Here is a 23606-nt window from a genome sequence, read left to right on the forward strand (position 1 = left end):
CCTATAAGGATGCTGCAGGTTTTTCCTCCCAAGGTGGAGAACCTTGCATTTTTCAGTGTTAAACACCATCAGATTCTTGTCCACCATTTGCTAAGCCTGTCCAGGTCAGCTTGGATCACCCTCCTGTCTTCAGGTGTGGATGCTTTGCCCCAAAATTTGGTGTCATCGGCAAACTTGGCCAGTCTGCTTCTGACTCCAGTGTCTACATCATTAATGAAGATGTTGAACAATATGGATCCAAGGACAGAGCCTAGGGGAACCCCGCTGGTCACAGGGCACCACGACGATTGACTTTGGTCAATTACCACCCTCTGGGTCCAACCACGGAGCCAATTTCCCAGCCAGTGGATCATGGTGGATCCAAGGCCACAGTTGGCTAGTTTCGCCAAGAGGTGATCAGGGTCTCAGTTATAATGTCTTGGGCTCAAAGTTCCAAAGAACTTTTACGTATAAACATTTCCTCTTACCAGTTTTAAATTGGTTAAATTTTAAATTTTACTGAAAGACCCTACAGCCACATGTGCCAAAGCAAGGCATGCAAGACCATTTTGCTCAGCTCGTCACAGCCAGGAGGCTCTGGGCTGCTGCCACTGGCCAGGGAGCCTGGGCTGTTCTCAGCAGGAAACCAGGAGCCTACAAGTCCTGCTGCAAGCAGCCCACGCTCTGTGGCAGGAAGCAGCTGCCCAGAGCCTGGGCTGGCTGTGGCAGACAGCCAAGAGGCTACAAACAGTTGCACCAAGCTCTGGTCAGGCTCCATGGCGGCAGCAGCTGCTGTGCATCTCCAGACAGACAGTGCAAGACAGCTGGGGTTGTGATGCATCCTGAGAGTTGCATGCAGCCACTACTGACCCCGAAGAACCCAGTACAGCTGTTTACAGCCTCCTGGATGCCTGCCACAGCTGGCCCAAGCTCTGGGCAGCTGCAGCAGGTGGGCAGGCTGCAAACAGCTACACTGGGCTCCAAAGCCCCAGCACTGGTGGATATACATGCACCTCAGGGTGCATGGTGGGAAAGGGGCCTGGGACAGCACATCCCCAGCCCTTCCCTTCCCACCTCCCTGGAGGCACACGTGTACCTGCTACCAACAACAAGGATCGAGCCCCTCATAGCTCCCCTACCTTCTCCCTCTGGCATGCCAAGTCAAAGCATGGGTCAAGGTTGGGGTGCATTTGGCACTGGCTAAAAACGTTTCTGAACCCTGCCATATGTTGCGGAAAAGTATAAATAAATAACATTTATCTTCTCTGTACCTTAAGCCCCCTCTACACATTACAGGTATGAAGCAATTAACTGGTTTATTGTGCAATTACCTTAAGGCCAACTACACACGCAAAGTAGCTATTATATGATAAAAATCTCCAAACAGCTACAAAGACAGACCTCAAAAATGTGTATTGGTTGCTACTGAGCTTTAATGAGCAGGTATAGCAAGGTATTCCCCGCAGCTGGGAGCCCCATCAACTGACAGGGCTCCCAGCCGCAGGGGTGTACCCATGCCCAATGTGAAACCTTCAAGCCCTGACGATCACAGCTGCCCTGAGACTCTGAGGCACATGAAACCCCCAGGCCCACACGTGCTGGTGGGACCAAGAGACCTGCACTCTATCCCGGCTGTGTATGGCCCTTGCAGCTGAGAGCCCTCTCAGCAAAGAGGTCTCCCAGCCATGGGAGCCTGCTTCTTGTCAATGCAGAGGGAACCCGGGATCAGACTCCCCCTACACAAACAATAAGGCATAATTAGATCTAACGCACAATCCCATAATTGCACCTCCTGCCATGCATGTGTAGCATGGCACAATTGTGTGAATCATGCATTAGATTTAATTGTACCTTTACCTGCATGTGTAGAGGGGGCCCTTGTGACTAACTTGTTCAGAAAAGCACGAGCTTTTGCAGGAGACAGCCTACTTCATCATATGCTATGAATGGACTCTAAAGGTGTGTCCAGACGTGCATGGACATTTGGTTCCCCAAGGACAAGTAGTGGTGGTGCATCTTGCACCACTGCTTGTCGCCAGGAAATGCTTGTGTTATGCGCACTTCGGTGCGTGGCTTGTTACCCCAGGTGGGGCAGGGGAGGCTGGGGGCCTCCCAGAGCTGCAGCTGCAGTGATTATACCACATAAAGCCCGACTGGCAGCAGAGCACACCTCTGGGAGGCCAGCTCCGCTTTTCCGCAACACACACTGGCCAAATGTGCATTGCTCCGGGAATGTGGGGGGGGGGAGGGGTTCCATGGTTTTTTTGGCCCCCTGGATATCCAAGGGTCAAAAAACCCCACAGAAAAAAAAAATTGCACAGCACATACTCGGGCAGCAGACCCTTGCAGTGTGGAGAACACAGGACTGTGCAGTATGTGGCGCTGCACACAACTGTGCTCATCTGGTCATGCCAAAATAGTCTAAAAAGGGTGAATGAGTCTATAATGAGAAACTATTTTAATTACAATTTAAAAAATTGTAATTAAAAACATTTATTTATTTTACAGATTATCAAGTTTGCTGAAACATTTTATTTTCCATAAATAAGTTAGTGACTTTTTAAAACCAAATACATTTTCCAAAACCTTATCAATGAAAACCTTTGATAACCAATTCCACAGCATTTTCAATAGATTTTATCATAACATTTTTCATTATCGAATTTAGCAAATAAATTCTCCACACCCAATACTTTACAAGTCACTGTAACATTTTACATTTTGGCTAAACTACTTTTTGATTTTTCAACCAGGTCTAGTCTACAATCTATATTATTCAAGGAAATCTAAGAATTTTTTTTAAAGAAAGACCGACAACTATTCCTATTTATGTATATTTCTCTCACAGTAGAGCAAACACTTTTTTGAGGAAGCAGTGCATCCCACAGACATAATCCAGTTATTTATACTGTGGGGGGAAGGTTACCTCTCTTGGCACTGTTGGAAGAATACTGTTATCTGCTGCAGGACAACTGGCCAGCAAACAGGTCTGTTTTCAAGTACACTTATTAGTGGATGAGGAGGGTTCCTGAAAAATAGAAATAATATTTGACTCAGCAAGGTAAGACAAATTCATACAGAAACTACCTTCAAAATAAAACCAGTACAGAAGTAAACTATTTAACACTTGCCTTTTCCAGTCTCCTTCACTAGTTTTATCAAGACAATTATACGTCAAAACAACATCTCTTCTGGGGTTCTCCGAAAACAAGATTTAAGCTTACTTTTTATATGAAAAGAATCTAAGATAAAATATTTAATTTTACAGTCTTGCCTATAATTAAGCTCATGAAGGTTCCCAAATGTGTGACTTATCTTAAATCAAGGGTTGCTGCTTTATAGTTAGCATTTTAAAAACCAGGTACTTCATTTATAACAGTTGTTTAAACATACAATGGGGAAATAATTTTCAATGGCAAAAAGGTAAGCAAAGTGCCCAACTCTCATTGAAAGTGAACAGGAGTTGGGCCCTTTACACCTTTGAAAGTTTCTCTTCTTACTTTTAAGTTCCTAGTTTTGGAAGCTTGGGTCTTGGTATTCATGGAGCACCTTTCATAATAAGATAACCCTAAAAACTGCTTAAAGCAAGTAGCTTGGATTCCAAAAAACATACCGATCAATTAACCCATCAAAGGAGCCTTGGTCTGCTCAGCAGTAAGTTTCACACACAGCCTAGCACATCAGAACATATTTTATAACAAAATGAAAGGAGCTTAGTACGCAGAGCAAGTGATTAAATCCTCTCTCCAGTGAAGAGACTAGCCCTAAATCATTAGAAAAGTCACAGATACTTTTCAGATCGAACCAGAAATATATTGTTTAATACACAAATAGGACACAAAGCTGTATTTGCTAGTTATTACCATATTTCACAGTGTATAAGTCAAGTTTTGAAGCCGAATTTTTCACTCTTAAAATTCAATCTTGACCTATACATCATATCACTGTCCCCTGCAAGTAGTATCAGGCTCCGCACTTGACTACTATCAACTCCTGCACACCCTCACTGTGGGCCAGGCACCTGGTGGGTGGACATATGTTGCAGTGCCGCTTGCAGGGGATGGGGTCAGGTTCGACTGGTGTGGCCTCATCCCCTATAGCGGCACTGCCTGGGCCCCGCCAGCCAAGTGCCAAGCGCCAAGCCCAGCCCCATACTCTGCAAGCGGTGCCGGGCTTGGGAATTCACCCCATCTCCTGTGAGTGGTGCTGCTTGGGCCATGCCAGCCAAGTGCCAAGCCTGGTGCCACTGACAGGGGACAGAGCTGGGCTCAAAAGTGCCACTCACTACAGACAGTGTCAGGCTTGGCACTCGGCTCACAAAGCCCCAATCCCTGCGAGTGGCACCAGGCTCAATGCTCAGCTGGTGCAGCTCAGGCCATGCCACTCGCAGGAGATGGGGCCGCACCAGCCAAGTGCCAAGCCAGGACCCATCCCTTGCAAGCAGCACTGCAGCACGTATCCACCCCACAGGTGCCTGGCCCACAATAAGGACACGCAGGGGCCAGTATAGATTGACCTCATTTTTCTGATCCAAAAAGTTAAGTCAACTTATACGAAATTCTTAACTTTTTGCATCAGAAAAATGGGATTGATTTATACACTGTGTCAGCATATACACTACAAAATATGGTAAGTAGTACTCAGATGAGAATTTGGATCTGCCAATCACCCATGTCTTAGGAGCTGTTTAACCACAAGAGGCTGTTCACAGTGACTGGTTTACCCAGGCAAAGGAAGGGAAGTGGGGATTACTTGCGCCCATGCTTTGGGGGTCCTAAGGGCAGGTGATTTGTGACTAGGAGCACTTTTACTTTTCTCTTCTCTCTAAACATGAGTTCAGTAAAGTTCTACAGCTTGCACTGTACTGAACTCTGCAAAGTATCTGTCTGACTTGGAGTGCCTGGAGCAATTGGGAGTACAGGGGAAGAAGCTAGTGCTCGTACCCATGTTTTCAGTTTCCCCAGCGGCTGAAATGGAGTAAGGCGTAACAATAAAATTTTTACTGAACAGACAGTCTCAGGAAGCTCACTGATAAAGCGCCAACAAAAGGGCATTTAAAAAAAAAAAAAAGAAGAGGACCTGTAGTAGAATTCTGGCTGCATTTCTTAGCATAGTGAGGAGCAATGCAGTGTGCGATGCATGGAGGAGTGATCAGACCAATGTCACAGAAGACTTGGAGTCCAGATGTAACACTGACCCTATTCAGAGTAAACCAGTTGGAAAAATCAAGTACTCTTTTTGAAGTACACCTTCGAATCATTCCAAGCAGCTTTAAACTGAGTTAACAAGCTTGCGTGTCTGTCCACATCAGATTTAAACTGCATTTAAGTCAATTTAAATGTTAAACGCACACATACCCCAAGTCTGCTATACTTTTTGGTTAAGCATGTTACTGTCCTGCAGAACAGCTCTTCGTTAACACCCCCTGACAGGGTCACATGAAGGGCTTCAAAAAGTCTTTCTTTGATCACTAGAGTAAATGCTTCAACTCTGTCTCCCACCAAACTCGCATATTACTGGCAACCTCTTCCACCAAAAACAAAAAAGCACTTCCAAGAATCTAAGCTCCTCAAGGGTGGCCTGTCCTTGAAAGGGTCTTTCGCTCTGATGCTTTTGGAAGTGCACATCCCAAAACAGGTTATATATTCTCAGTCTCTAATCAGTCTGAAAAAGGAGGAGCTACTCATAGCCATCTCCAAGCAAGAGTCAGGAAGTGGGGGATGGTGTACTGGTGATTCCAAAGTCTAAAACCAACTGCATGGCAGTAACAGCAACATTTCTAGTCAGGAAATGCTGAGGGAATCGCTTGATTTCATGACTCCTTATAATCTACCTGATCTCTTCTGAATGCTTCATTGCACACAAGCTAATCACCATTTCTTCTTTTTAATATTTGTCTTGAGGTTCCACCAATCAAGCCAGCCCCTTTGTTCTGCAATTCTGCTGTGTGTTAGCTGCTTCTGGTAATGAAGCTCCTATTTCACAGCCCTGCAGATTGTTCTTAACTCCTTCCAGTGACATTATAGTTATTTTTGCTTCAATCTTAAATTGCATAATACAGCCTTTGGTCCAAGGCATATTAATAAAGTTTCTAGCTTTATTTGTATGTGGAAAAAAATGTGTGTTTTATATGATGATGTACCACACCATCTGCACTCCCCTTCTCAAAATTCTAGATCTGTCCTTTGTAAGGATGTCTTTCCTTACAAAGAGTCACCCAGGCATTGGCTCCACCTTTCATCTGCTACACTTTCCTATTCCTCCTCCTGCTACAAACTTCCTGTAACTCACTTCCATTTTCAAGTCATTCATTTATTTATTCATGTACCAATACCATCACGCCCTTTTCTGCACTTTCATCTTTATTCAACCTTCTATGAAAGCTACACTGCTTGGATTACTAGGCAACAAGATTTTTATGGTGGCCTAGCGGCATCATGCCTCACAAATAAAATTTGGAACCAACTAACAAGAAGATAAGACCCTTGCTTCTTTGAAGTACTGAGTAGGAAGTCCATTTGCATGGAGGTGTATTTAAATATCACATCCAGTTTGCACTCTCCTTCTCTCTCTCATGTCAGAAAAAGAAATAAGACATAAAAAGGCTGATTAGATAGATAACTGCCCACATCACTGCCATACTAACTTAATGTAAAATAGCTACACAAAACAAACACCATTTTTGGCTGCTACGTCTGACATTTTCAGAGGTGTTACCGATTCCCCATGGGCAGAAAAAAATTGTAGCAGAGGGAGAGATGCAGGGATATCTATCCCTCCTATATTGCTAAAGCAAAACCAAAGCCATCATGAGGTAACCTAGATAAAATAGTGGGGGACAAGGGATGCTAGACTGCATTGGAGAGATCACAGAAAAGGGGCCACGGGAGCCCATTTGGTGAAAGAGGAAAAGAAATGAAAGAACCTGTATATGAAACTCATCTGGAAATGCCTGACAGTGGAATCATGCATGCTGCTGGGTATGGGGTTCAGTTCCCTCACTGGGTCCTTGATTAACACAACTGCCCCTCCAAATATTGTTCCATTTGTCTGCTCTTGCCCTTTCCACTCTGCATTCTCTTTCCCATCCCAAGCAGAAAAAACACTATTGATGGTGCTGCCTCATTCCTTATCTACTCAGTGCCAACCAGGAAGATATTCAGGGCACAGGATAGACAGTTTTTGTACCAGCACCTCCAGTAGCCGGAAGGAGAAATCATGACAGGAAGTCATGACAGGGCCATCTTCTATTTTTCAGATGTAGCTGACACAGAATTCTGCTCTTCATTTGTTAAGCAGTGCTTCTGTTCCTAATGTATCCTGACCATTCCACTAGCATTTAAAATAGTTGCCCTTAACTTGTAAAGCACTAAATGATCTGGGAATTATCAATCTAATAAGTTCTCACCCGTGAGAGATATTGCCATAATTGCTGTTAGTGCCTGAGCAGAAATCCCAACACATTTTGGAATCACTACCCTTCTCACCTTTGCAAATAATTAGAGGTACACCGATACATAGGTCTGATATTGGATTGGCACCAATATAAAGAAAGTTTTCTGTATTGGAAAGTGGTCCAATGTGGCCAATAATTTGTTCAATAAATGCCTGTGTGCACGTGCAGCCGCAGTGCAGCACATAGGCAGTGAGGAGCAGAGCTGGCAGTGTGCAGTGTACAGCTGGCAAGTCTGTTGTGGTAGACGGGGAACGGCATGGGGGGAGCAGATCAAGGCCCCCGTGGTGAGGAAAGGTGTGGGGTTGGCATTGGGGAAGGGGCTGCCCAGCTGGGGTTGGGGCAGGCATGGGACAGAGGCACAGCTTGTTGGGAGGGAGCGGGGGAGGGACCTTCAGAGTGGAGAGAGAGAGGGTAAGAAAAAATTCAAGCTAATAGTTCTTTTTTCCATTACACAACATAATTCTTTTTCTCCATTATGCAACACATAGAGATTAAATAACATGAGCGTACCCTTTAGGGTCTCACTGAACTAGCAAGACAATCTCCACCTGCTATAAATATGACTCTGTAGAAAGAAACGCTGTATAGTATTATTCTTATTTTATTATTTTTGAAAACTTATCAAATGGATACATGCGTAGAACAAGAGGAGATGCTCTATAATATGCCATACTATTATGCTCCTTTAGCATTCTTAATAACCTTATCAGAATTCTGGGCAGCTGGTTGGGTTTCGGTTTCCTTAAAGCTTAATAAATGTCAGTTACCAAAATGAAAGGGCTGATGGGTTACACAAGCTCATTGTAAAATAATTTTTCATAACTAATGCCCCTTGTTTTCTTTAGGAGTGTGTCAGAGGAAAGCGAACAGCCAAACAAATTGCAAATATTACTAAATCTACTTCAAAAAGTGGCAATAGTTGAACATGACCCACTGAACTCTGCAGCTGTGGAGTTCAGCTAACAGTGCATAGCTGCAGGACTTCAAGGACCTGCAATACCCTTCTCTTCATAAGAAAAATGTTGTAGCATCCGAAGTGAAAGCAAGTTTCATTTCTTGCTAAAGCATTTAAACTTCAGTAAAGCTCAGAAGAGGGATAGTGATCTAACTTGCAAGTATATGTCTTGTCACAGTTCATCCAGACCTCTCTGTCACCCCTCCAGCCTGCTAAATTTGATTGGTGTGGCCCTGCGCTCCATGAGGTAGAAGCAGACCAGGTTGCCCTGGACCTCATCTGCATACACATTTTTGGAGGATCCCAGGACTCATCCAGTTCTTGGGTCGGAGGCTAATTTGCATACGAATCGGGAGGAGGGGGGGTGTACCTGGAGTACGTGCATGTACTGAGCAGCGCTGAGCAATGGGGTCAGCATGGCTTGAAATGCTGCCAACTCTGCTGCGGAACATGCCAATGAACTATGTGGTAAATCATGAGCCTTTTTTGCTCTGGACTAATACCATGCATAGTTTGTGCCGGCAGGGGAAATACCATGACCACTAAGGCAGTTTCCCTACTGGCAGAAGAAAACCACTTTTTTGGCAAGGGCTGTACCTTGACCAAGGTAAGGCATAGTTAGTCTCTCACTTTCACTTCCAGTCCTTTACTAACTTGATCGTGGTCCTTGTGGTTAATTAAACAGAAATTGTAGGCATATACTGCAGAGACATGGAAGACATCTCAAGGATAAGCTAGTCCAGGTCTGTTCAGATCTGGTGAGGCTGTGGGCCCCAGATGACACCAGCATGTGTTGCACAGGCTGCATGCTGCGGGGGTGGGCCCCTAGGAGCCCATCACTGCACGGGCTACCCCATCCTCAGCCATGCCGGCTACATTAGCAGGACATGGACCATTCTCCCCCCCTAGGCCTTTCCCCCCTTGCACAGCAGTGGGAGAGGTGGCTGCCCAGGCCCATGCCCTATATATTTACTGCTTGCAGACCCCATGTAGACTGTGGGCGACATCCTGGCTCTTTGTGGGGCACATGTGGCCTGCAGGTAGTCAGCAAGGCAGCCCTAATCTAGTCCAACCCCCTGCACAGAAAAATGATGTCCTGCTCCTAAGTCATACCAAACGTACATACTTTCTGAAAACCACAACTTCCCTAGGCATTTTCCATTGTCCTGTTGTTCTTACAGTGAGTACATTTTTCCTGAGATTTGATCTAAATCTGCTTTGCTGTAATTTAAAAACTCACGGTAGCAAGGAACATTTTGATAATTTTGATACCTTTGGTTGAAATCGAAATTCAGGATGTAGGTTAAGGAGTGGGTTAAGTCCTGCCTAAACTCTCCATTGGCATTTGAGATTGCACTTGGCATATGATGGCAGCACCTGCACAGGTCAGGCTGTACCTTATGCATTATAACTATACCTGATGGGTGGGGGTCCATATTGATACCACAGTATTATTACATAGTAATAAAATGGTGATTTTGAACTGGTGAGTTGTTTTTAGCTTCACCTGTCTCCGCCAAATTAGTTTTTCTATGACTAAAATTAAATTTTGGCTGTATTAGCTACAGGGCCTACACTACGCTCAAAAATGGCAAACGAGAGGAAACGAAAAATTGATGCTGAAAGTCAAGTTTTCAAAGATAGTTGGACCACTGATTTTTTTGCTATTGAACAAAAAGGGAACATCCTGTGTCTGATTTGCCAAGAGAAAGTAGCTGTCTGCAAGGAGTACAATGCAAAGCGACATTATTCTACAAAAACATGAAAAGAAATTTGACAGCCTGGTGGGTCAGATTAGAACTGATCAGGTGAACTCTCTAAAACAGAGCATGAATGGACAACAGTCTTTTTTCAAAGCTGCAAGGCAGAATTCTGAGGCAGCAACCAAGATCAGTTTCTTGATATCTGAGGCAATAGCTAAGAGAGGAAAACCATTGTCTGATGGAGAATTTGTGAAAGATTGCTTGGGCATATTTACATCTGAGGTATTCCCTAATAAACAGTCAATGGTGGAGAATATCAGCCTTTCACATCAGACAGCTGCTAGAAGAGTAGACGACAGGGCATCCAACATTGAAGATTCATTGATGAAAAGACTCAGTGCCTGTCAGTTTTACAGCTTGGGGATGGATGAAAGCACAGATGTGAGTGATACAGCTCAACTGCCAATCTTTGTATGAGAAGTAACCAAACAATTCCATGTCATTGAGAAACTGCTCGACTTATGTCCACTGGAAGGCAAAACGACAGGATAGGACATTTCCAGTGAAGTAAAATATGTCTTGTTGAAATTCAGTCTTCCAGAGGACAAACTCTGTGGTCTAACAACTGACAGAGCCCCTGCGATGATAGGCAAGCACAATGGATTTGTCAGTTTACTGGTCAAGTCAGTGCCGCAGGATGTCATCACACATCACTGCATAATTCACCAGGAACAACTGTGTGCAAAGGCCCTGAGAATGAAACGTGATAGAAAAGGTTGTTTCTACAATCCATTTCATAAGCTCAAAGGGGCTTATAATCATAGACAGTTCCAAGCATTTCTTGCTGAGACAGGATCAGACCATGATGATGTTATTTACTTCTGCCAAGTTCGTTGGCTCACCAGGGCAGCCACAATAGCCAGATTCTGGTCACTGCTTGACGAAATTAAAACTTTCATGACAAACAAATGAAAAGATGTTACCTTCATGGACAATGAAGCATGGCTGAATGACTTGGCATTCCTAGCTGACATCACCAAGCATCTTGCAGATTTGAATATAAGGGAAGGATCAATTTGTCAACAGACTGTATGAACACATCCAATCCTTCATTCATAAGCTGGAATTGTTTCAGAAACAGTTGAATAAAAAGAATGTCACCCACTTCACAATACTATTAACAAGATCTGCTGAGACTGTGAACCATGACAAGTATTCTGCGCTGATCGGCCGTCTGCTGGATGAATTCAAACAAAGATTTGCAGATTTCAGGGAACACAGCGATGAGCTGAAGCTGTCTGCAGATCCATTTGGAACAGATGCCACCGATGCTCCTGAGACACATTGCAAATGGAACTAACTGACATCCAAAATAACAATGCCTTGAAGAGAGCTTTTGCAGAACATGACCTACTGACATTCTGTAGTCAATGTTACATGGCACTCTTTCCTAAATCTATTGAATCATGCACTTTGGTTCATTGCACCGTTTGGCAGCATGTATTGCTGTGAACAGCTTTTCTCAAGAATGAAGAACATAAAAACAAAATCAAGATCACTTTTGACAGACAGACATTTATCTGGAATACTCCGCATCGCCATATCAAGTGTGCCAGCAGATATTGATAACTTGTGCAAGCAAAAACAATGCCAGGTATCATGCTAAAGAAATCAGAGTTCATTGTAGTTTTCAGAAAGTTAATAAGAGTAGATTTGTACACATTGTTTTTGTACACTTACAGTGTGGATTGGAGCATGCTTGTTTTCTTGAGACATGACAACAGTTGTATTGCCACCGGTCTCTTTTTATGCCTGGATAGTTCCTGTTGTAACAGAATGTCCCCAGTTATGAACCTCACTGGATAACTGTGCTATATGCTTGTTTAAGAATGAACAATATGTTCAAGAATAGAGCATGAACGATCTGGGCTCCAACGTAAATTTGGAGCAGGTAAAAATCTTTGTAAAAATACTGTCCAGTGTTTGGATTGTGTTTGCTTCTGTTTCTCTTTGTGCAGGATTGGGGGTTCAACTTGTTAAAGATGTGTTACTAACAAGTTATTAATTCAATAAAAGTAAATCTTGAAGATTATTCTCAAAAATGCCCATATTTTGTTGCTTTGATTAGTTCCCACCCTGGCTAATATCTTTCCCACATTTGATCTGTCAACTTGCATTATGCTTCTTTCATTCACTGAGAAGTGAGTAGAAATGACAATGTTTATTTTAGTCAAGTGCTTAGTATTATTTCATTCTTGCTTTTATATTGTTTTACTTTGAATTTTAAACCACATTTCCAGACCCATTTCATTGTCACTTCCTGCAACTTCATTGGTGTCAAAGGTCACGTGACAACACTTCCGGATGTGATACCACTTCCTGTAACGTCTCTGAATATGGCTCACCAGCCCACTGGGTGATAAAAAGTTCATGATCCGGCCCCACATTCAAAAGGTTGGATACCCCTGCCCTAGGAGATGGTGGAGGATGTTTGCCAGTAGTAGGGCCACATTTGGTTCTTGACTGACTCACGTATTTGGAATCGATTTGGCTTCTTTTCCTTTTAAAAATAAAAAAAAATTATGTTCCAAGTCAAAGATTGTGCTCTATACTGTATAAGTAAGTAAAAAAGTGCTGCTTACAAGTATGCTTGTGGAATACCTGCACTAAAACTTGCAGCAGTTTCAAAGGGAAAAAAAGTATCAATTAATCTGTCAGTGTTTTCAAATTTGCCCCTCACTTCCACGTGCTCAGAGAAAGCATGGTCTAATAGTAAAGGGGGAAGGGGCTACAGGGCAAAGAAGTTGGGGGGCAGAGGGAAAGAGGGCTACCTGACCACCACCCAAATTTATTTTACCTGCTGTAAGAGTGGGAGGGGAATAATATCAAATCAAAAATCACCAGCAATTAGTTTCTATACCCTAAAAATTATAAGGAATTTATAAAGTTTTCCTCATAAATAATCTAATTTTGGGGAAGGGGGTCATCTTATATTTGAACAGATATAGGGGGTATATATTGGGCTCAGATTTTCAAAACTGGATGCCTACATCTCTATCTAGATGCATAAATGAATGGCTTTTAAGAAGGCTAAACAATCTATCATCAGCATATCAATGAATATCTATAAATCAAGCAGGTACTTTTTAAAGTTACATTGTTTAAAGTAAACTAAACCGCTAATTGCCTTATTAGCGGGATACAGTCTCTGCATCTTTCACTCATTGACTACCGCTTATGCCAAGAGTGGCTCCCTGCTGCTCCCCTGCAGTCTCTCTGGCTATTATCCCTCCATGCTCATAGTTCCGGGAGGTAAGGGCCAGGCTGGGACTGTATTTCCCTGTGCTCCGCTCCCAAGGCACTGTTTTTAACTTCTCTCCGCCGGGCCAGTTCCCAGCGCCTCAGTGCCTTCCTGCACTCACCCAGTGGCGTGTTCCTCAGCAGCCGCATCCGTTTGGGTCTGACCTGTGTCGTTTCCAAGAAGATCAGGTTTCCAACTTCCTTCCAAGCTGCAAGTCAGAACTTTCCTGTCTCTCTTGTGTCTCCGGGGTCTCAGTTACCACCGCACACATCGTCTTGTGCCCAAAGGGAATCAGTAGCTTTCCCACTGCCAGTTTCATCTCCAGTTTTCGCAGGCAAATCACCCAAACTTCCCCCAGGTGTGAAATTCTTTCCCCTTGGCACGGTGCATCCAGGGGTCATTCCTTCCAAAGCCATCCTAAGTAACAGGGCTCTTGTCTGAGTCCCTGTTACAGATTACATGATCACAATGAATCCTTCTGGCCTTAAAATGGAGACACTGTAAGGCCTTGAACATGCATTAATTTGTACAATGAACAAATGCCTACAAAACAGAATGTGATGGCTAGCTGGCTAGGGCAGTCACCGCAAAGGCACACCCTCCAGCTAGGGGGCAACAGGCTTTTACTCCCCCTGCTACCACAGGACCCTACCTCAGAAGATGGTGGCAGAGGCCAACAGCTGCCTGTGGGGGTAATATGGCATACTCTCCTCGCTCCCAGCAGCCCTGTGCATGAACATGTGCCCCTGGAGGCTGGGGGGGCAGTGACTGCCTGTAGGTGCCGGTGGCAAGCAACAGGGTGGGCAGGGGACGAGTGGCAACCACCCACAGGCACCACCGGCAGTGTTGGCAGTGGGAGTAGGGGGGGCAAGTGGCAACTGCCTGCAGGAGTCACTGCTAGCAGCAGCGGCACTTCTCTCAGGGGGTGCACCGCCAATCTCAGGAGATGCATAATGCACCCGTGGGCACCTCCTACATGTCACCAATGGCCCTGTGGGTAGCTAGGGGCTGTGGTTGGTACTTGTAGCTGCAGCCCCCAACCAACCCCCTACACAGGTGACAGAGCACTGTCCTTGACACTGCCAAAGAGCCATTTTGGGAAAGATGAGAAATCCACTCTTTGAGGGGGCAACTACAGACGGCATGAACATCTGCATACTTCCTGCTTGTAGTGTTACAAGGGTGTCTGTAGTGCTACAAAAGTAACATGCCCAAGACCTAAGGCTCCAAACACAGGGAACCCTTTTGAAAACTTGGCCACCTGTGTTTTTTACAAAACCAATACGGTTTTCAGGAGGAGGCTGGATAGATATCTGGCTCGGACATTATGACCCCAGCACTCATTCCTGCCCAGGGAGGCAGGGAGTCAGACCCGATGATCTGTTTACGCCCCTTCCGAACCTAAGCACTATGAAACTGCATCTTGCTATCTTCCAGTTCAAAACATCAGACGATAGGGTAGTTTTTGACTGGATGTGTCAACCAACTAAGTCATTGTGATGGAAAGAGGGGTCAAGGCTTAGAACTTTAAATAACTTAAGTAAATCTATTTACAGCTATATTTGAAAAGCTCAGAAACTAACTGCTTCTCAGGCTTATTTTAATTCACCCCACATCTAAGAAGCATATACATGCTGCTCCAATATGGGATGGCTACAGATAAAATTTGCATTTTAAAGTTTTATTTTTCTCTCTCATCTTTACAAACTCTTAGGACTTGGAAATAAAGAATATAAAATTTATCTGAGATTATTTGGGCTTAATAAGGCAGCTGGGCAAAATTCCATTAATAAACATGCCTTAGCTTCCACTTCCAGAGCTTATGTAAGAAATGATGTGTTCTGTAGTGAGATCTGTAGCTGAACTTCTTGTACTTTTTTGTAATAAGAGTTAACCTCTCAGCAGCCTCCACCACATGCCATTCAGCATACTCATAGATTTCATAGACATTAGGACTGGAAGGGACCTCAGAAGATCATTGAGTCCAGCCCCCTGCCCAAAGGGCAGGAACTCAGCACGGGTCATAGGATCCCAGCAAGACAGACATCCAAATGTCTCTTGAAGGCATTCAAGGTAGGTGCTTGAACTACCTCCAGCAGCATTCATTCCAAACCTTGGGGGCTCAGACAGTAAAGAAGTTCTTCCTTATGTCCAGCCTGAAATGGTCACAGAGGAGTTTGTAACCATTCGATCTTGTCATCCCTTGGGGTGCTCTGGTGAACAGACATTCCCCTCAGATCCTGGTGAGCACCCCTGATATAGGTGGCCATTGGATCACCCTTGAGCCTGCATTTTTCCAGGCTGAAGAGTCCCATAGCTCTCAGCCTCTCATCGTAAGGTCTGTTTTCCTGAGCCCTGATCATGCGCATGGCTCTCCTCTGGACTCTCTCAAGCGTCTCCATGTCCTTTTTTAATTGTGGAGCCCAAAACTGGACACCGTACTCCAGCTGCAGCCTCACCAAGGCTGAGTACAACGGGAGAATGATGTCCTGAGATTTCCTCAAGAAGCATCTATGGATGTTTTGCTTGCTTTACTAACTGCAGCATCACATTGAAGGCTTGTGTTCATCTTGCAGTCAATCATGACCCCCAAGTCCCTTTCAACCCAAGTGCTAGTCAGCATAGCACTGCCAAGCCTATAAGCACACTGAGGGTTTTTCCTCCCATGGTGAAGAACCTTAAATTTTTCGGTGTTAAATGCCATCAGATTCTCATCTGCCCTTTTCTTGAACCTGTTGAGGTCAACCTGAATTGCCCTCCTGTCCTCAGGTGTGGACGCTTTACCCCAAAGTTCGGTTTCATCAGCAAACTTGGCCAGTCTGCTTCTGACGCCAATGTCCACATCATTAATGATGACATTGAACAATATAGGCCCAAGAACTGAGCCTTGAGGGACCCCACTGGTCACAGGGCACCACAACGATTGACTTCTGTCAACCACCACTCTCTGGTTCTGACCATGTAGCCAATTCCCCAGCAAGTGGATTGTGGAGAAGCCGAGGTCGCAGTTGGCCATTTTGCCAAGAGGTGATCATGGGATACCAAATGGAAGGCTTTTTTTGAAGTCAAGATATAGAATATCAATCTCTTCCCCCTTGTCTGAGTGATAGGTCACCTGGTCATAAAAGGAAATAAGATTGGTCAAGCAAGACCTACCTGCAACAAACCCGTGCTGACTATCCCTCAGGATTTTGCCATAGGCCAGTCTGTTGAGAATGGTCTCTTTGATAATCTTTTCTAGGACCTTCCCCAGGATAGAGGTCAGGCTGATACGCCTGTAGTTTGCTGGATCCACTTTCCTCCCCTTCTTGAAGGCAGGCACCACATTGGCTTTCTTCCACTCTTCGGGCACTTCACCGGAGCACCAGGAGTTCTTAAAGATCCATGCCAGGGGCTGAGCTATGATGCTTACCAGCTCCTGGAGTACCCTGGGGTGTAAGCCATCAGGGCCGGCTGACTTGAAGATATCCAGCCTCTCAAGGTGTTCCTTCACAAAGTCAGCATTGATGGAGGGCAAGGAATCTCCTTCATCCAAGCCTTCCTGTTCCATAATGGGCAGGGGTGTCTCTTGGGACTGGTGAAAGACCAACGCAAAGTACCCATTTAGCAAGTAGGCTTTTTCATGGGTGTTGTTCATCAGATGTCCCATCTGGTTTAGCAGGGGTCCAATGTTGCCCTTGCTTTTCCTCCAGCTCCCCACATATCTAAAAAATGACTTTTTATTGTCCTTGATGCTTATAGCCAGTTGGAGTGCCATCAAAGCCTTGGCTTTCCTTGTTTGGTCTCTGCGGGTTCAAACCAGTGCGGAATATTCCTCCTTGGAGGTGGATCCTGTCCTCCATCCTTTATAGGCCTTTTTTTTCTTAGACACAGGATGTCCACTGGTTCCCTGTAGAGCCAAGGGGGCTGCTGTGTTCTTTTTCTGCCTTTCCTCCAAGATAGGATAGACTTTGCTTATGCATTGAGGATTGTTCCCCTGAGGAGCAACCACTCATCCTGAACTCTCCTTTGGGCTGAGGCCCTTTAGGGCCTCACTGACAAGCTTCTTGAGCTTGTCAAAGTCAGCTTTCCTGAAGTCGAGGACTTCTATATTGCTGACCAACTTGCCAGCTTTACGGAGGATGGTGAAGGTAATCAGCTCGTGGTCACTGTCACCCAGCTTCCCTTCTACTGTTAGGTTGCTGATAAGGTCATCCCCCGTTGCCAGCACCAGGTCGAGCAGTGCTTTACCTCTCGTTGGCCCGCAGACTTCTTGTGTCAGATGGAGGTCATCCACACATGACAAAACTTTATGACCATTCGGATTTGGCAGAGCGCTCTTCCCACGAGATGTCCAGGTAGTTAAAGTCTCCCATGACAACCATGGACCAGGAGCATGCAGCCTCAGCCAATTCCCTGGCGAACTCCTGGTAAAGCTCTTGATCCTGAGTAGGAGGTCTGTAATTGACTCCCCACCATTGTGCCCCTGTGCCGTGTTCCCCACAGATTTTCACCCAGAGGGTCTCCAATCGTCCACCCTGGGCACCAATGTTGGCTTCCAGGGTCACGTAGCTTTCCTTGACATAGAGCGCTACACCCCCACCCCTTCTGTCCACACAATCTCTCCCATACAAGGTAGAGCCATCTATACCTGCAGCCCAGTCATGGGTGGAGATCCACCAGGTCTCCATTATCCCTATGACATCATATTTATTTGTGTTTGGCAGGAGGACAAGTTCCTCCTGTTTATTCCCCAAGCTCCTGGCATTCGTCTACAGGCAGCCAAGTGTCCCTTTGGGGGCCCCTGCCTTGGCCACAGAGCATTCCAGGGCTGGGGTAGGGGTGGGCTCCCTAGAGTGCCTTGGCCTTCTGGCTTTGCAAGGGTTGTTCAGCAGGCCAGCAGTGGCAGTAGTGCCCCGATCCCCTGGCGGGCTTAGTTTAAAGACCGATGGAGCAGGTCAGCCATTCTGACTGAGAAGAGCCTCCTTCCCGCCTCTTCATCCCCCTCAAGATGGAGTCTCCCACAACAAGGACTTTGCGTTTTGTCTCAGGGAGAGCGGGGGCGGTACTCATTACTATGCAGATTTTAAAAGCAACTATTCAGTGCTGAGAGTCTGGGGAACTAAGAAGAAGAGGGCATCTTAAGGTTCTAGTCCACACACTGGCATCTGCGTGCCAGGTTCTTAAATGAAAACCCCCAGTTCTGCCATGTGACAAAATGATTCTTCCCATTCTGAGGTATTCAAAATCAGCCATACATATTGCAGAGAACTTGATCTGATCAAGTTGCCCATTACCAAAAATACATCCTCTGATCACCACAGTGGAAGCAAAGAACCATTCTTTGGCTCCCTTGCAGACATGGCATACAATTTCAAGAACTTTGCAATGATCAGATTCAGGCTGCCTCTTGGGCAGGGGGCTGGACCTGATGATCTCATAAGGTCCCCTCCAGCCCCAATGTCTATGAAATCTATAAATCAGAAAGAGAATAGGTTTTTCATCTACACCATCAAAATTAATTCTCACGAACCTACAGAACATTGAGGAAGGCAGGTTTTTTCACTACTGGAAAGTTAAAATGGCTCAAATGTTAGGTCATCTGACGTGAGACCATATTTGGGAGATGTTCGGAGAGTTTGTCAATATAGATATTATGAAAGATGACAAACTATACACAGCTTGCATAGGTCTTCTGGGGCCAAAAAAAACTAAAACACCCCACAGTTGCAGCCTGTCCCTTCCTCATCTACAATTGGTTTCCAAATATCAATGTCCTTGTTATATACACACACACACACGTTACATCTGTCCTCTTCAATCTTTCTGTTCTTATAAGCCTCCTTTGATACAGCTATTTGGTTTGAGGTGATCTCTATATATAGACAGAATGTTCCCTGAAATGTACCTTTGTGGTAAAATGTAAATTTCAGTTTATGCCCTATACCGGCACCAGAATCAAACAGGATCATAAACAAAGGGAAACTGGATATTTCTCCACTGTCAAGTGAGGTATACTATTTATATATGATGAGGATCTTGTACTACCATATATGCCTTAGTCCCCTGCATGTTCCTAGATTTCAATTATTTTTAAAATATTTTTTCTTGTAATTAGAGAAAGAATAGTATACTAAGCACCAAATTCAAAAAAATAAGCTGCTAACATAAAAAAAAAAAAAAAAAAGAAAAAAAAATCCAACTTTGGATTCTTAAAATTCAAGTATCTAAACCACAACATACCAAACTGACCAAAAATATCTTGTTTCTAACAGTGATTTGAAAACTAAACATTTAAAGATGCAGCACCAAACCATTCAATTAGAGAAAGGCAGACATGGCTGAAAGGAGGCACGAGTAGTTCTCTTTTCTACCTTACATTACACAGTTCTAACAGAGTGCTCTAATATATACACATAATTTAAAACCAAAAAAGATAAAGCAACATGATTCAACTATCCAAGTGTAAATACAACCCAATGTCAAGGGAAATAAAAATTAGTCTTACGGTAGACAACAATGACCGCAAAAGTTTGATGTGACCTTTAAGTCACATCAACCTTTTTGTTACATCCCTGAACACAGGAGAGCTACAATTTGATTTACATCATAAATTCAGTGACAGACAGATTGCTTTTTCTGTATGAAGAAACAATGTCTGCAGTCACCATGTATTTTCATGTAAGCAGCTGTGACCCTGGCTCTCTCAGAAACATGGCACAGCACCTTACTACATCAAATATACATTTTAAAGGCATTTTTCTACCTGCTCTGAATTTTGATTTCAGAGTGCTGGTTGGAATCCAAAAAAGACATGGGAGGTGTCAGCTCTTCAGCACTTTCACACAACAAAAACATATATGGTGAATAATTACGGAAAATACAAAATAGTCAGAAAATATTTAGTGAAATGAGTGGCAAGAAAGGGACTCCTAGCAAAATGTTATAGCCAAGCTTCTCTCTCTATTGTGTTGATTTTGCTGCTGAAATTGTTCCATTTTATTTTAGAGCAGTCTTTATGAACATATTCACTGCATTCACCTATTATTAATGCACTTCACGTGTTGAAGATTTAACAGTAATCTCATGAAATTCATTTAATGGAGATCTCACACACAAAATGAGAATTTGTGTGTGTTCACATCTGTTTAATGGTCAAAAGATTAAACTATGTATCCATCCCACATACAATATACAACCTCAAAGCAGTGGACCATCTGGCTACAATACAAGATGCAAGTTAGCTATCTTGAACTACATTAACCACAAATGTTACCAGCACAGATGTTCTATCAAACCCAAGAATAAAAAAAAGTTATTCCTAAATACATCTCTCACACATCAAAAATCTTCTAGCCTTATCACAGATTACCAGTCTAGAAATATGAATTACTCACCTTCATAATAAATCATGAGACATTCAAATGTTGTTCTAAACTAATTTCAAAGCATCCGTATGGGAAATGTATGTTTCCACAGTAACTAATGCCTATCACATTCCCAGTTGTCAACATTTTACCATTTGCTCACCTGAACCATTGTCATTAGCGGTCCCCACAAAAATTCTCAATTCCCACCAGAAGATACTCTTCTCTGCATTTAACTCAACTCATACCCGAGTTTAGGTTGTGTCATGTGCCTCAACTATAAGCCACCAAAAGCTGGCCATGTTGGATAAAAAAGCAGCAGAAAATTTGAGAGCCCCCTGCTGGGAATGACCAACCTGGACCACAAATACATGCAACAGTCTAAGGACAACCAGATGAAGGGTCATAGCTGGTCCCAACTTCTGAACTGTTGAACAACAGTGCTGAACACATAGCAACTCACGTCACTTATTTTAAGGTATCTTAAATCTGAACTGTAAAGTTTAGGTACATTTTTTTTTAAAGTCTGCTTTGGTATCTGTCCATTACTAGAAAGCAACATTGACCAGAGAAACCAAGGTCATCTAAAGCTAAAAAAGGAAGTGAACCCAAATCAACATTATTCTGGTAATGGGTGCACGAATCCACATACTTAAATGGGGGGTCAAATGAATACCTATCATATATCCAAAGATGAAAACATTATAATTATTTTTCTCCCTTCCAGAAAGAATGGATTAATTTATGACTGTATAGAAAATGGAGGGTACCAGAGTTCCATTGCATCATTCTTCTCAATACCAGTCCTTAAAAAAAGCAAGCTTCAAGGCAGACTTTAAGCAACACTCTCCCTTCCCCCTACACACAAGGTGTTGAAGAACCTGATGACTCACAATTTTCTTCCAAAAGTTCGTCATTGTCCAGTGTCACCACAGCAAAGAAACCATGTTGCATAGCACTGACTTGACATAAAAATCTCTATGCTGCAAATGCAAGTTAACAAATAAGCTTGTAGCACTGCTTTAAAATGATTCCAGAAAAGATTACAATAATTGCTTATTTCAGTACACAACTTTTGGTGGTTTATCAATCCTCCAATTATAATTTTGCCTTCAATATTTTTTGCATATCTGACAGTTCCAGTTATGAATATTGTAATAGGATATTACTGTTCGTGAGTTACTTAAACAGTCCTCAGGGTATAATTTCCTGAGGAAAAATGAGAGCAAGTCCTGCGACAACTTCATAATAACCCTCAGGTGTAACACAGTAATTACAAACTAGAAACACAATACAGCATTAGATAAAACTATGCAACTAAAAATGTAACCTGACAAGTCTTGAACAAAGAAATGTTCCTAATTCAGAAAAAGGTACAAGCCATGTGCCAGAATCTTAGTAACCTGACCAAGTAGGCATTGGAAGAGCAAGTCTACATTTTACAGTCCAAATCCATCTCTCTAACACATTAAACTGGCACCATCAGAAGTCAGATACTGCTCAAGACTAGAACAAGATCTAAATATGTCATAAGGCCCAGTTTCAAACAGCTCTAATTTACTATTACACCACACTCTTATCCTGTCAGCAGTTATTCTTTGGAAGTCGTCTTCTCTCTTAAGGAGAGGAAGCCTGGCATGGATTTGAGGACTCAATTACGACACTCTAGATGACTAAGAGAAAAGACTGGAAACTAAAAGTTTCATACTGTATGCTGAAGCCCTAGTTACCACTAAGCTTAAAGCTACATTTTTTTCTTTTTTTTGGAAAGAAGTCTAGCCTACCCAGTTGGTAAAAACTGCTATGTCAATACCTTACTGTGCACGCCATTTATACTGAACGAAGAATTGTGGGAGTTATCAAAATTATATTCATGTCTTGAAAACAGATTGCAGGGACAGTGAATAACAAGTCAATGTCTACTCAAGAGTTCCTCAAGATCCAACTGATATCTCAATGATTTGCCTGAATTAAAATGACTATAGCATCACAGAGATCTGAGCATTACTAGCTGTGCATACATTTTGACTTTCTTTTTATATGGCAACCACTTTAACGATCAGATGACATACAAATGTAACAAAAAGTTTCTGACAGAGGTTTGGGATTGTGACTCAGGAGAGGGCATCGACATAGTGGACACCCAGATATGCACCAACACTCTGAGATGCTTGTATAGGTGACAGAAAACCTGAGATGACCAGAGGGAAACTCAGGTGCTTTTATGTGAATGCCAGAACCATGGACAACAAGCAGGAGGAACTGGCTCTCCTGACAGACGAGGAATTTAACCTCATAGGGCTGACAGAGGCCTGGTAGGACGACACATGATTGGGCAGTGGATACTGATAGCTATAGGGTCTACAGGAAGGATCACATTGGGAAGGAATGAGGAGGGGTAGCCCGCTATGTGAAACAGCGGTACCTCTCCCTGCAGGTCAGGTCCAATAGCAGAGAGAGGTCCCTTGAGACCCTCTGGGTCAAGATACATGGGGGTTCAGGAGAGGGAGACCTGATGGTGGGAGTCTACTACAGGCCTCCCTCCCAAGAAGAGGACAACAATCAAACATTCTCCAGGGAACTGGCTGATGCAGCCAGCACTAAAGACCTGACTGTCATGGGTGACTTCAACTACCCTGACATCTGTTGAGGGGACCCATTGAGCCAGCTCCAGCAGGTCAACCAATTTCTTGGCAAGTACTGATGACCTGTTTCTATCACAGGTTGTCAAAGGACCAACTTGGGGGGAAGCCACTCTGTACTTAGTGCTTACATGATAGGGGACCTGAAGATTGGTGGTGACCACGATCTGATTAGGTTCACCATCCACCGGAAGGCTAGGATTTCATCTAGTAGAACAGAGGTC

General features: G+C 43.8%; 1 protein-coding gene across 4 annotated transcripts in view; it reads right to left on the reverse strand.

Moving 5' to 3' along the window:
• FOCAD (focadhesin) overlaps positions 1 to 23606 on the reverse strand; it is a 256908-nt gene that overhangs the window by 193723 nt on the left and 39579 nt on the right. For all 4 annotated transcript variants that reach the window (XM_019554782.1, XM_019554785.1, XM_019554783.1 and 1 more), the window contains exon 6: positions 2906 to 3007. In XM_019554782.1, coding sequence (XP_019410327.1) covers positions 2906 to 3007 — 102 coding nt within the window. The remainder of the gene's footprint in view (positions 1 to 2905; positions 3008 to 23606) is intronic.

Source organism: Crocodylus porosus, unplaced genomic scaffold (genome assembly GCF_001723895.1).
Source record: "Crocodylus porosus isolate Cpor-Errol unplaced genomic scaffold, CroPor_comp1, whole genome shotgun sequence".
Classification (NCBI taxonomy): Eukaryota; Metazoa; Chordata; order Crocodylia; family Crocodylidae; genus Crocodylus; species Crocodylus porosus.